At 41.2% G+C, this 15172-nt stretch overlaps 1 protein-coding gene across 5 annotated transcripts in view; it reads right to left on the reverse strand.

Annotated features, from left to right (window-relative positions):
- Positions 1-14710, reverse strand: part of p2rx1 (purinergic receptor P2X, ligand-gated ion channel, 1) — a 39075-nt gene extending 24365 nt beyond the window's left edge. For 2 of the 5 annotated variants that reach the window (XR_012598319.1, XM_074671746.1), the window contains exons 1-2: positions 14394-14707; positions 2242-2386 (exon numbers count right to left, since the gene is read on the reverse strand). Coding sequence is in view for 4 of the 5 variants with exons in the window: in XM_074671746.1 (XP_074527847.1) it covers positions 2242-2386; positions 14394-14530 (282 nt within the window). In the remaining variant the exon portion in view is untranslated. Of the gene's footprint in view, positions 1-2241; positions 2387-14393 lie in introns of all 5 variants that reach the window. The other 3 variants (XM_074671745.1, XM_074671744.1, XM_074671747.1) reach the window with 3 other exon arrangements.
- Between the last annotated feature and the right edge of the window lie 462 nt (positions 14711-15172).

Below are 15172 nucleotides of genomic sequence, written 5' to 3' on the forward strand. Positions count from 1 at the left end.
AAGAACGTCTATCTACATCTTGAATCAGTCTGTGAAACAGTGAGCAAGTCAGTAATCTCGGTCTTTCTCTGGATTCAGAGCTAAACTTCAAAACTCAAATAACCAACATAAGAAAAGCAATCAACAATTAAAAACAAAAAAAACAAAGTACATTTATTCATATTCCAAGCTGATGCAGAAAAACTAGTCCATGTGCATCTGTAATGGCCCAGACTGTCTGCGTTAGCGGGCTGCTAGCTACTTACAACAATCCAAGATGTCGCAATACTTGAGATTCTGATATCAAGTGGGTAGGTTTCTGAGTTTGTTTGATGGGAAGAATCTTGTTCTATTTCTGAGTTTACATCAGTAAATTAATCTCTATTTCAAGAGAGGCACAATGCACATAGCATTGTCAACGTGTACTAATCTCCAGACAGGCTAACAGGATCAGTCATAATCTGTCAGTAAATGAAATGTGTTTCCCACACACTTAAACGATGCCCCACGGTCAGTCTAGCTGCTTAATAGTTTAGAGTGAGACATCAGTCCTGCTGATGAATCCTCAGGTAAATAAGATTCATCCCAAAGCTGGACGAGGAAAGGCTTGAAAACCTCAACACTTGCTATTTTCTGATGCTAACTTAGCTACCTGGGTTATAGCTTCCTAAACTGAAACAAAACTGTTCTTAAACATCCAAAAAAGAGACCAAAATTGTTGCTTTATGTTTTAAGAGATTCTTTTATTTCTGTGTTTTAGTGTAGGCTAAATGAAGGGCAAATTTACAAGATCAGGCTGGACATGGTGTTCAGCTAACTCAGACACCATGAGCTGTGACATCTCAATTATCGAGCTTCTAAATAGATGCAGACAGAGAAAAAGACCAGTTATTGATCTATCTTTGTGCAAAATGCTTCACCTTTTGTCCTTTAATTATTGATTTGCCTCACATTCAAAGTAATTTACTTTAGCTGCTAGCTAGCCACCACCAAAAAATGCTGACCATGGTTTGTATACTGTGTGTAAAATCATTCAAGGTTGGTCTCTCCTCTTTATCCTGTTTACCTGCTTCCTTTGAAGTATCCATCAAACTATATCAAAAATATTAATACATCTTTTATTAAACTGTGTATGTTGATTTGATTTATTTTTTAGTTTTAGCTGTGGGTCATATATTGAAGTATTAATCCAGGAAGAGGATGATACATTAAACAGGGGCCAGAAGGGGGCAGGGGTCCTTGCAGCAAATCCTGAATCTTTAAATGCTGAACCCTAACCCTAAGCTGGATCATCAGCTGTGTTGTTTCCAGGTGATAGAACAACTCAATTCATTTTAATGGGCCCCAAAAAATTTGGAAAACACTGAATATTTTAAATGTACGTGAAAAGTAAAAGCACACTTCTCCTGAACACGCTGAAGAGATTGAAATGAGGAGTAGCAAACCAAGCAAACTGTGCACTCAGCATTTCAGCAAAGCTACACTTTGTGTCTTTGATACTGTGCATTTAGAAAACAAATGATTATTCTCACAAACGTTCCCATGATCACAGTGACAGTTTCTCTCAGGGTTTTTGTTTTATTGCTATACTCGATGACAAAGAGCTGGATTTGGGGATAAATATGAGCTGCTACTATCTGATCAAAGCATGGGACCTTATCTTTTCATCTTGTTGATCGAGCTTATCACATCAAACTGTGGGTCTAATCCAGTCTGAATTAAAAAAAGGCCCACACCCACTCCTGAAAGCAAACATGACCATCTTCATTGTGTGTCTTTATCCCATTCCCACAGATAACAGGTCCTGGGGACATTTCGGGTAAACAAAGAAATGTGTTTGACCTGACTCTTCCTTTTGGAGGGTTGTTTGCTCACTTCTTTACAGAACACACACAACGACACAGTGACACCTTCATGTTGACAAAGCTGGTAACATTCACTCAGTGTGTACTTTCTCTGAGGATCTGGCATGAAATCCAGCCAACACGGATGTTTCAGGGGCATGACTAAAGCTGATCTTTGTCACCATCTGACCGCAGTGCAGCTTTCTTCAGGGAGCAGAGGGTTTGTGACGTCTCTTATCTGACTCAGCTCGATGTTTATTCAATCAGACAGTCTGATTCATGGACTGTGGATGTTACACTCACAACACACAAGTCCAGCCAAGAGTCTCCATAACCCTAACAATGGTTGTGTTGTGTGAAATGATTCCTCGACGATTAAACAGTCGTGTTATTAGCACGAGAGGCTTTAGTCACCAACCTGCGGAGGAAAGACGTAGTCAGCCACATCCCAGACTCTCTCCTTCCCTTTCTCGTTGGTGTAGCCCACTCCTTTCATTTTGGTGAAGACCGAGCTGACTGCTATGTCCGTGGACTGGTAGCCTTTCTCATAGATGAACACCCACCTGTATGAGACACAAAGAGCATCCTGTCAGGCCTGGCAGAACATCAGACTCCAACTACACCCAAGAAAAGTATCCAGCCCCACAGGCAAGGGCATGTGTGAAGGTGATGTCGACATGCTGAAGCTGCCAGCAGCATGGCTCACAGACATACATGAGTGATGTGTTTGTGAAATGTCCTGGTGGTCATAGTAATAGTCATTTTGCAATCACTGTACACATCCGGTGTGCTGGTTCAAACCAGAGTGAAGCAACGATCGTACAAAGCTTACTGAAGGAGAAGTCAAAACCTGCTCTGGAGTAAAAGTGAAAGTGTTCAGCCTGTTCAGAGATGTAATCTCTGTTGACTTGTTCTGCCTCAGTGTGCAGGACATGTGGGAGGATTCTGGTACGGATGTTTTCCTGGAATCAGTTTGCAGTTTGAGTAGTATCCCATGGTTCACAGGGAATCAGACCTTCAGGAGGAGTGCACTGGGTGTTATCTTGGAACTCTTTAGCAAACCGTTTAGCCTCAATCATTGTCTTTAAACCAACACCTGCAAAAGAAGTTAAAATTTACATTACAATCCAACCTGCAGCCCCTTTCCCTCATGTAACCCTAACTCTCACGATGTCCCCTGCTCAATCCACTGTCCTGTCCTCTCTGAACAAAGGCATATATTACCTGGATTTGTATGGTTTCAATTTCTACAACACCTCTGTCCTCACTTCTTTAGTCAGACTATTCACAAAGACCACATCACAGAGTCTTCGCTGGAAGTCCCTTAATGCTAACTATTAGAACTCATGGAAAGTTATGTCACTCCAAGAGACTACAACTGCGTGATGTTAGGAGGTGAGGAGGAATTGTCTAACTTTTGTTTCTGTGCTAAGCTTGCTGAACATCATACAAGAAACACCATTAAAGTCAAAACTGAATCTATTGAAAAGAGTAATCCAGCTGACATTTAAATCTGCACCAAGGCTTACAACCACGTTTTATTTTAAATCCCTGTCACAGCTACATCTCCAGTTTATCTTAGATTTTGAGTAGTTTTGAACTACATATTTGTTTGTTTGTTTTTGTGTGTGTGTGTGAAGTTTTGTACTTTTCTGCATCATCATAAATTTCACCAATTGCTGAAAAAAGAGACTTTTTTTATTGATTTTTTTTTTTTTTCATATGGCATATTGGCCTGCAGCTCTGTTTTTAATTTCTTATTATGTGTTTTGTAATTAATATTTTGTGAGGGAGCTGATATAATAAGAACCTTTCTTCTTTGTGCTGCTATTCTTTTATAATATAATAGTGGTTCTTAACCTGAGTTCGATCAAGCCCTAGGGGTTCGGTGAGTCGGTCTTAGCGCAGCCTCCGCTGCAAGACACACCCGACTCATTGTGTCAATTTGTCATGACAAGCTCCACTTGGGTGTTTTTAAATCCACACTAACTATGTTGAGCAAAAAAAGAAAGTGGTCAAACGAATATGTACAACATGGATCCACATGTATCAGGGTCCTATCTGCATGATTTGTAATGCCGAGTTGAGCAACTCTAGTCTCGCACCAGCAAAACCAAAGGAAGTGGCACTTGCCAAGGTGAGGCCATGCATATCTGAACTGGTCTCTCAAAGGCAACAGCAGAAGTTACACTGATTTGGAGGTATGTAATTTGTTGTGAGTTCATGCACTGTGTTGGTTGTGTTCTTGGAACAAGGTGATGTTCATGCACGGTTCATTTTGTACACCAATAAAAAACACATAAACCTATGTCATGAAATTTGAATAAATTCATATTATATTTTTCACTAATGAAGAGTTCGGTGAATATGCATATGAAACTGATGAGGTTAGGTACCTCCAACAAGGGTAAGAGTCATGTATATAGATAGATAGATAGATAGATAGATAGATAGATAGATAGATAGATAGATAGATAGATAGATAGATAGATAGATAGATAGATATCACTTTACTGTACAAAATGTTTTATTTTTCTGACAGAATGAATTTAAGTCAAACAAACAAACAAAAAAAGAACAAAACACTGTTTTTGCAGGTGATTGGCTGACGTCAATGGTCCAGTGATCACGTGAACTAACGTAGAGGAGAAGAACATGCTGTTCACGCTGAAATCACAACAATCCTTTCACAGGTTGGTCTTTCACAATAGCTGCTTAGAGAAACAGAGATCTGATGAAGCTGACTCCTCCTTCCAACCACATTCAGCTCAAATGTGATGAGCCTGAACCTGATCCTGATCAGAACAAGCTGTCCTGCAATCTGGACACTTAATAGTGAACTCTTTGAGCTCACAGCAGGCTGTGACTTGATGTAGGGAGCCTCTACAAAGTGTGAAATAAAAACAAAGAGAGATGTTCTGACTGAACTGGAGCTCATATCTGACTGACTTCCAAACCCCCCTGGCTCCACACCTCTTGATTTAACAGGAAGTACTCTGGACTTTAAGAGGCTATGGGAACTATACGGAAAAGCTAGCTTTGAAATCATACCTTTTTTTTTCTTTCTTTTCTTTTTTTTTTTTTTTTTTACATAAAACGTCAGATGTGTGGTTTTTTTTTTTTTAAAGTTTTTTTTTGTTACTTTGTCAGATTTTGCCAGAGGAACAGACCATTTAAGCTTTGTTGAAGTCATCACTGAGGCTGCTGATCATCTTGTTCTTTCCTGCAACTCACGGAAAAAGCATCGTTGTTAACATTAGTCTGATTTATAACTGGCTAGAAAGCACTCCTACTAGCTTTAATGTGACCTAAAGTCAATTGTGCAGGTTTTTTTAAAGTTATTCTGGTGAGGTTTGTTTTCAAAAGCAGCGACATACAGGTAAAACCAACACGTGCTTAAGAGAGGTGATTTGTTCAGGACTCTTACAGCAGAAAGTCAAACAGACTCTTAACATCCTGCACATACAGAGTTATTAGTGTCATGTCTTATTCAGCGCCATAGAAGCCTCTGATGATGACTGAGTGACTCGTGTGAGATGATGAATATGAAATGATTTTATTTACAGTGTGTGTGATACCCAGTCTTTGAAGAAATAAGGCGGTCAGTGAAGCAGGATGAGTTAGATTATTCTCTGCTCCCTCATGAATCATCTAATGACCCCTCACATTAATCTGCTGACCTGTGGGAGGCGCTCCAGGAAACCATTTGTCTTAAACACCTAATTACATTATTAAGAGCTGAAAGCAAGCGCCAGCCGGAGCATTTGGAAAAAACAGACTCCACTTTGATGCATCAGCAGCAGAGATAACAATACAGCTCTCAGTTACAGAGGCCTGTACATACAGTTAAACAGGACTCTGCCTTTTTCTACTCTGAACAGGACTAATAACAAACTTCTTAACTTTCATAAAAAATCAGGCGGATACTTCTGCCTTAGTCCTAAGTGGGGGGAAACAAAGTCTAGAGCACTACGTACTTCTGCAGTACTCCTCCAGAACACATGAGGGCGGTGTGGTCTATGTGTTCGCCAGATAGCCTGTCTCTGGTCCCACTAGGTTTTCTGCTTGCTATCACATTGCAGTTTTGAGATTATGCAGGTTATTATGTTATACTGAAGATGATACATGTTGTCTTAATCATACAGAAACTGTTGGAAGGCAGGACAGGGAGAGGAGCCATCAGAGGAACTTAAATATACAGCTGGAGGTTCACATCAGGCAAGGACTAGCATTGAAAAAGGGCTACACAGGCCTACTGAACAGGCTATGCCGCAGATCTGGTGTAGCTGAACCAGGCTTTCACTCCACTCCATCATGGTACAGGATCAGATAGGTTTCTATTCAAGTCAACGTGTCAACTCACACTGGAGCTGCTCTGTTGTGGTCCAGCTGTGTCCTTGCTCCAGCAGGTCACAGCCATAGACTGTATAAAGAGTGGACAACGTGGCTTCACCATTTATCTTTGTACAGTTTTGAAGCCAAAATAACCCCATCACAGGCGCTGCCATTGGTAGCAGTTGTGCAGCCAGAGTCTGTGCAGAAGAGGATATAGGGATTCTGAGTGGAGCTGGGTGACAAAAATAATTGTTTTTTCTTTCGAGAGCCTAATCTCTTCTTGGCTCTCCCTCCTGGCAAATTTTACAATCCACAACAAAAATACACAAGAACGGCAGCTGTCAATCATCGTTAAACCAAGCGGCAACCTCCGGTCTTTGAAAATGAGACAATGCGGAAGTGCTAAAATCTGCTGTTTCTCAAGTGTCCCCTTGAGGCTGGCTCCGGAAGTACAGGAAGTCACAAACACAGCAAGCCAAAAAAAGCTGTTTTCAAAGCAGAAATTAACCTATTTACAGCCTGGTTTAAAAAACATCTCCTGTCTGAATCGCTAATTTCACTAACGGCACCCACTGTACGGGGGGTGAATTTTCTTCAAACTCGCCTGTTTAGAGGATATTAAGATCCCAAGCTTGCCCAATCAGAGGCACAGCTCACTGTCATGTGACGGACGGGCACCTTATGGCTGTACTCGAAGCCCCTGCCACTACAAATATGGCCGCTATAGCCTATGTGTTTTATTTTACCTTTCAGAAACAGACGGGTGACGTCGGGGAGACTACGTCCATGTTTTATACAGTCTATGCGTTAAACGTGATGTAGAGCCTTGTTTTTAACCTCTAATAACCAGAGGCGTCAAGTAACAAAGTAAAAATACTTAATCACCTTACTTAAGTAAATATTTCTGTATCTATACTTTACTTGAGTAGTTTTTTCTTAGCTGACTCTTTACTTCTACTCCATTTTCAGGCAAATATCTGTACTTTCTACTGCTTATATTTTAAAGATGGCCTTGCTACTCCTGTTTGACTACAGCTCGTCATCGTTCAAAAAGACACACACCAAAAAAGTAAAAACCTATCCTCAAATTGATGAAATTGTGCTATCCGGAAAGGGTGAATTTAATTGTGGATCGATGAGATGTATTAACGTAAAACCACTCCAACAATCTATTGGTCTGTACGTGATCCATCAGACCTGACCTGACACAAATCACATCGCACTGCATTAAGGACATAACAGACGTATGTAGCAGAGTATGGAGATGTCCGTGGCAGAGAACTATAGGCCCTTGTGGCACAGCCTAAGCTTTTGACCTTTCTACCCCTTAAAATTACTTTTATTTTGAACTTAAAGAAGTTTTGAAACCAGTACTTTTACACTTTTACTTAAGTGAAAAGCTTGATTTGATACTTCAACTTCTACAAAAATCTTTTTAAACCCTAGTATCTATACTTCTACTTGAGTAATGCATGTGAATACTTTTGACACCTCTGCTAATAACTAGTGAAAATTAAACTTTTCAGAAAAAAGAGGACCTGAATACAAGACAGTGAAATAATATCTTCAAACCACCACAACAATTGATGTAAGAAACATTTCTTCGAGGTGAATTAATGTTTTAAGTTTGACCACAGCCCATCTGGAATGACTGGGGGGAGGAAGATTTTTTTTACCTGTACTTACCTGTAATGTAGCCAACCACCAGGAGGAGCAGTTTTTGTGGTGTCCTTATTTTGAGCCTAGCAAGATGACGATATTTTTTACAGTCTCAACCCTCCTAAATTTGCTGGATCCTGGCGCTGTGAGGTAACCTTGCAGAGCAGATGGACCTGCCTGATTCAGTTTCTGAACTCCTGCAGGTCCATCTTGCCAGGCTGCATTGACCAATGATTTCACTTAGCTAAATTCTGACCGGCCCAATCAGGGAAGAGAGGCGGGAGCTGTGGGAGCAGACGTGACGTCAGTAGACTTTCGTACTTGCCAGCGTTCCTTTGATTCTTAAGTAAAATTTATAAAAACTGAAGCTGTCGTCTAATGCCTTTTTCACAGCTGTTTCTCTTGTTCCTGTAGTTGTTCATCTATTGTTTCTTAGAAGCATCGGCTCACATAAGCTATGTCATACCGTGGCTTGGTGTGGTCCGTGGTGAGTGTGTTAATCAGGACGGTCGTCCAATCACCAGCTGCGGATTTTTTTGTAAAGTCCCGCCTCTGAAAACAAATCAGAAGAGCTGCTACCCAGATGGACTAGTGAAATATTTCCGTGGCGGATATATGAAACTGTCCGTCTGGCGTGTCAGGTTAGCTGTGAGGCATCAATTCAACCAAAAGCAGATCAGGGATCTATCACTTCAAGGACAGAAAGTAGCAGAAACACAGAAACCACTTAAAAACACCCAGTGACTTTCAAAATACAACAAACTGTGTCAAAAACAGATCACATTTTGCTTCACTCTAACAACAAACCGTAATAATGAGCAAAGCCAGGCCAGAAGTCAATGAGTTTGAGGTTTTACAGCCCAACATAAACGAAGAGAGACTCATCAGTGAAGTGGGAAGAGTGGGGTCTCTTCAGTCTCCAGACTCCAGCTGTCTGTTGTCGTGCAACATGTCGAACTGAGCGTGCATTGTGAGATAGACATCCAAAACCTTTTCATGGAATAAGGAAACAAAAGTGGAAACGCTCCTTGGCCATTGGTTTCACTTTGATAAACTACAGTGACAGAATCAGTCTGTATGTCGACGGCTTGATTTGTCACAAATATAGCAACCAGATTAACCTCCTAACAGAAGCTTTAAAGTTGACACTAAATAACTTAAATAAATCCACAGTGCTGAGGCTATGGCACCCTGCTTTTTCATGTAATACAGAAAAAATGTAACTTTTCCAGGTTTGATCTGTGTGCAAATATCTCCAAAATTCTGCAAGTGTTGGGGAAAAGTTCCCAAACTTTCAGAACAGGTTTCAAACTTGGTATTTTGGAATCTCTGCTGAGTGAGACATCTCATTGTGTGGCCCTATCTGTGTGAGCGTAAGGTCAGGAGAAATGGTTAACAGCTGGTGTGCACTTGGATGATACTGTATGTACACACACACACACAAACACACACACACACACAGTTGCAGCCTCTTCATAAAGGGTGGGAAAAGCAATTACCTACAGGCAGAGAGAGGGCCTGCAGGACTCACGCGCCGCAGCACACAGTCATTCGTCAACTCCCAGAGAAAACACCTCAGAGCAGAAACATCTCAAAGTGAAAGAAAGAGAGCAACAACGAGCCGGAAGCCACAACTTTTATCAGTCAGGAAAATCAAATTATGCAAGTTGGAGCTTACATTGAGAAAAAATAGAGCACATTAATGGAATAAAGAAATGCATGAGCATGAAATAACGGCGGGATCTTCCAAAACAGCAGTCTAAGTGAGATCTGTATCTGCAGCGACAGAAGAGCAGCGAGGCAGCAGCGCAGCTCCTTGATGTGCGGAGGGCTTTTCTTCCCACTAACATGCTGCAGAGCTGAGATTAGTGTGTGGAGACAATCAGAAATAAAACATACATCCACTTTCTGTTCACCAGAATGAAAGAGGAACAATGGATTCCAATTGTCGTGACTTAAAAGGAAATGAAATCAAAAAAGAAGCTTTTGTCGTCAAAGCTGATTTCTTGTTCTGTTTGATTTACTGTTTGCTTCTTGACTTTATGAATGGATTCATTCAAAATGACACAGCAAATATTTTCTAAAAACAGTCCTGTTGGATATTTTAGAGGAAGAGTCATGCAGAGTTTTTCTGGCATGTTTGCTCTGCAGAATGAAGCAAGCCAAGAAACATCAGGTCTAATACAGGAGGATGAAGTTAACCAACGCAACAAGAAAAGCAGAAAAATTACTCAGACTTCTTAACAGCAACACATGTCTGTTTTCTGCTGAAGTGAGTAATATAAAGTTAGCCTGAGAGACAGTCTGACTTCTGCTCCGACCCATCAGCCATCTGCTTGGATCCTGACGCCTGGAGTCAGGACAGCGTCTTAATCACATCTCCGTCCATGCCAATCACCAGCCGGCTTTAACGTGACGGCAGGAAAAGGCAGGTGACAGCGAGAGGTCATGGAGGGAAAACTCACAAGTCTGCATGATTCAAGTCATTGTTGAAGTCTCTGTGAGGACTGTCCATTCAGTTCTGATTGCCAGGGATAAAGACTCAGTTTCCCATGAGCACCATCACCCACTGTCACAAAGACATGACCCAAGCAGATTAACTACTTTTCTTTGTTCAAGGCAACTTTTCCCATGATGCAAAGCGACAAGGTAAAGTATTTATTTGTAGTTACGTAGCGCTGTTGTTTGAAACATGAAACTCAGTTTGTAGTTCAGTGTCCAGAGGGTGAGCAGACTATTTGTTCAGTGTTCCTCACAGCTTCTGGTACAGGCCCTTGTGATTTCACACATCAACTACTGCAACTCCCTCCCTCCTACATTTAAACCACTGCAGATTACCCAGAATGCAGCAGCACGTCTGGTCTTTAACCAGCCCAAAACAGCACACATCACCCAGCTGTTAATCTCTCTTCATTGGCTTCCAGTTGCAGATCGAATCAAATTCAAAGCTCTTCTGCTGGCTGACAAAACATTGACAAGAACAGCTTCTGCCTACCTGGGGTCCCTTATCCAGGTCTACACTCCTCTTGCCCACTATGCTCTCTTTGTGAAAGACGCCTGGTCCTCCCAGCCCAGCTTGGCTCCAAATCACAAGCCAGACTCTTCTCCTCTGTTGTGCCCAAATGGTGAATGAATTACCTAACTCGGTACGATCCACAGAATCCTTTTCTACTTTTAAGAGATGTCTGAAAACTCATCTGTTCAGGGAACATTTAGACCCGTAGTCTGACCCCTTTCCTCTTTGTCCTCAGGGGTAGAATGGGTCATAAGGTCTCAGACCCAGCTTTTTGTGAATATTCAGTACTTATCATTAAATGTTGCTGAACTATATTTTTGCAGCGATTAAATATGTTTAGCTATGGCTATATTATTAAACATCTACAAAAAAATGTTCTTGCTCTTGTTAGCAGCACCTCAAGCCAAATAACTTGTAGCACTGTTGTCTCACTAACTAAGTTTTCCTTCTGTCTAAAGTCTTGCTTGTGTTGTACGTCAACGACAGAAGCGTCTGCCAAAAGAAACTGTAGAACTGTATATCCGGTGCTGTGAGTAACATAGCAACGTGTCTGTAACGTGTAATGTTAGTGACTCCTGACCTACCAGTGCTCATCTACCAACTCCAACCTCACCAAGGACTGCGAGGTGGAGTCTGGAGACTGAGGAGTCACCGCTCTTCCCTTTCCATTTATAAGTCTCTCTTCATTCATGTTGGGCTGTAAAACCTCAAACCTGCTGACTCCTGATCTGGCCCCGTTCATTATGTCAGTTTGTTGTTGTAGTCAAGTTAAATACAATGTGGTGTCAACATGGTTTGTTTTGTTTTGAAAGTCACAGGGTGTTTTAGGTGGTTTCTGAGCACTACTTCCTGTTCTGCTTGATCCACTTTTTGTAAATTGATGCGTCACAGATCTGGCATCAAGCTAAATTAAAAGGCCTGCATATCTGCTGCAACCTGCCGGAGCAGGTACGCAGCTAGACTGCAGGGGAGTAGATCCAGTATAAGATGACTCATCGACTTGAATAGAAACCAATCTGAACCAGTGCCGTGATGGAGCGGAGTCGTACCAGAGACACAACCGGTGTTTCCTGAACATGAATCACAAACAGCTTTACCCATGTTTTAGCCCGTCCTCTATCTCCCTACGGTTAAGCTTTCTTCAGCTCTGAGGTCCTTTTTTGACAGTTTACCTCCAGTGTCCTCCATTACAACAAAATAAATACAAGAAACTTTCAGTCAGGGATTTCAGTCAACGTACCTGGAATGGATTCATAAATGGATCTGACCTGACCACAACAGAGAAATAATTTTGAGAAACAACCAATTTTGACACTAATAATCTAAATCGTAGATTATGGACAAAAGTGAGGTGATTTCAATTAACTCTGCACAGAGTTTTTAATATCTAGCTCAGAAGATCTGAAACACAAGACAAGAACCAGAGGCAAACAACATTTAGCTGTTTCCAGCGGACTCTCATCAGCTTGTTTTCTCCTCATTTAACAGAATGAAAACACTTTGCCGCCAGCCAGAGAAAATCCTGAAACTGTCCTCATCAGTCACAGTTTTTAGTCACCTCTAATGTCACCAGCAGAAGGTAACCCGTCTCCACGCTGTGTGGCATCATTTGATTGTTATATGTATTAGCATATGCCTCAGCGCGTTCATCACACTCAGCTCCTCAGGTCTCTGCACACACACACACACACACACACACATACAAACACACTCACATACAAACACACTCAGGGACAAACAGTCTATGAGTAATTACAGTCCGACACAAACAGAAACCATGTGAGCACAGATTTAAAACAACAAACTCTGCTTTCTTCACAGACAGCTCCTCCAACATGTAGCAGCGTGTGTTTGGAGGTGGTGTGTGCGTGTGTGTGTAAGTTAAGGAGCAGGCTGCAGAGTTTGTCTCAACTTGAGGAGAGCAGCGAGTCACAGTATCTCCTCTCATCTAACATTTTTCTCACTCAGCTCAGATCTGCAGGGCGGGTTTGCTGTGTCAACACCAGCAGGTAGGTTCAGGTCTGATCCCCTGGAGACGTTTCCCTTCACAGACCATGTTCTTACAACATCTCTCGTGTTCATAAAGAGAAAACATCAGAGATATGTCCCTCCAGGGCTTCAAATATTAGATTTTTCCTTTTTTTATATAAATCTGAAATTTCATTTCTCTGATCAAGAGGTGAAGAAACAATTTGCTTTAATTTATTCTGAAGGTGAAACCTTTTTTTCCTGGTCATCTCAAAAAGCATCCCTTTTTTTTAATAGATTTTTTTTTTTCTAACAGCAGCTAATCCCTGCTTTAAGGATGGTGGTCAACATTTGTGCTGGAAATCTGCCTAATAACTCAATTATGATTAAAAATATGAAGAATATTTTCTGATTCACTAATTGATGAACGGTCTATGAGGTAATGATATTTTTAACCTGTACTGACGAAGCTAATTTCTAAAGATGGTAACAAAGCAATTCACAAACAATAAAAAAGAAAGAGGGATACAAAATTATAATGAAAAAAATAACAGAATTGATATTAAAAAAATTCATGAATTGTCGAACAACACTCTTAAAGCAAGGGAAGAGAGAAAAATATTGAACATTAAATAATCCCAAACCAAAGCTCATTATGCTTTGAATTTGCTTTTTAAAACAGCACATCTCTATAAAGGAGCTTGATCATAAATAATTTTGACCCTTCTGCTCTGAAAATCTATAAAAAAAATCATAAGCTGACACAAAACAAGTCGATCAATTCTTGTTGATGCATAAAGTGCTTATTGTGTTTGTCACTGGACGTTCGAGGGTCGAAAATCTAAAATCAGATTATTTAAACTGAGTTTTCATTCATTGAGTTGCAGAAAAACCTCACAGTCAAAAGCTGGAGAGAGCATTTTTTTTTATGTAGTTCCTTTGGTATAGCCAAAAATCTCCCTGCCTTATTGGTTGATCACTAAATCAATCAACATTTGAAGGTTTTGTCTGTTAATCACAGACTGCTGAGAAAATAAAAAAAAAAGGTTTACAAAAAAAAAGGACTTTTATAGTAAAAGAAAAAAAACAAAACAAAGCATTTAAACCTATTTTTAAAAAGCCGACACCAGCAAATCTTTAACAAAGCTCCTTAAAATGTAGATATAGTCAAAATGATATATCCAATTCTACAATGTTTGGTGATAAATCAATCAATCTATCAATCAATCAATTAGTCTATTAATGTCAGGAAGCTAAAAAAAAATCAGGTTTTGAAAGTAATTAACTAAGCTACAGTAATCAGCCAAACCATATTTTAAAAGCTGAAACAAGAAAATCTCTGTCATAATTTCTTCAAATAAATTCAAAATGATTCATGAGATGTTTGATAAATCAGGTGATAAGTCAACAGCTTTATGTTCCTGTCAACAGCTCATCCACCAAACTACGAGCTGCTGGAATGTGCAGGGTCACTGTAAGAGGTCGTTTCACAAGTTGAAACAAGCAACACAACACAAACCTGTCTACTTGTCCCCCCTGTCACTCCCTCTGTAACAGCCTGTTAAATCAGAGCCTGTGTATTCGTCTCCTACCCGATGATGTAAGCCAGGACCCCCAGCTGGATGAGTCGACACACCACTCCCACCCTCCTGTTCCTCACCAGCACCTGGCGTGGGGTCTCGTACTCGAAGAAGAAGTCAGAGAGGGCGTTGGTGATTCGGTTCTTCATCTTCTGTCATCAGCTGACCCGCAGAGACCAGGGTCCCTTCTCTGGTTGCACCACACTCACATATAAACACAACACCCAGATCCCACTGCTGCTCCTGTCCTCCTGGTCTCCTCCTGACAGCTGTGGAGTCCTCTGCCTGCTCTCACAAGGAGCGTCTGATGCGATTCAGGAGGAGTTGTGGAGTGAGACTTCCTCCCCCTCTCTTTCCCTCCCTCTCTCTCTCTCTCTCTCTCTCACACACACACATACACACACACACACCCTCACTCTTGCTCTCTCTGCAAAGGGTCACTACCTCTTGACTCTCATTTGTCCACTTGACTCTCCCTATCTCATCTCCTGCCTCCTCAAAGCTTCTTCACTGTCTTGTTTTTCACAGTGTTAAACTTTTCCTGACTTCTGTCTTGACTCCCCGGCTCAGACGCTCCAGCAGCTGCCACACCAGCACAGCACCTCCGCTTCCCTCTGAGCAATCAAACCTTATCGCGCCCTGTGACACTCTCTTCCTGCATGTGGAGCAGATAAACACACACAGACACACAGAGCACGGAGCAGCTTGTTTGCCTACACCCTCATGTCACCGTTTGAAGACATTAAGTCAGCTTAAATTCTGTCATTTTGAACGAGTGGGGCAAACCAGGA

The sequence above is a fragment of the Halichoeres trimaculatus genome, unplaced genomic scaffold, assembly GCF_033239565.1.
Source record: "Halichoeres trimaculatus isolate MK-OKI-2021-1 unplaced genomic scaffold, fHalTri1.1 fHalTri1_scaffold_6, whole genome shotgun sequence".
NCBI classification, from domain to species: domain Eukaryota; kingdom Metazoa; phylum Chordata; class Actinopteri; order Labriformes; family Labridae; genus Halichoeres; species Halichoeres trimaculatus.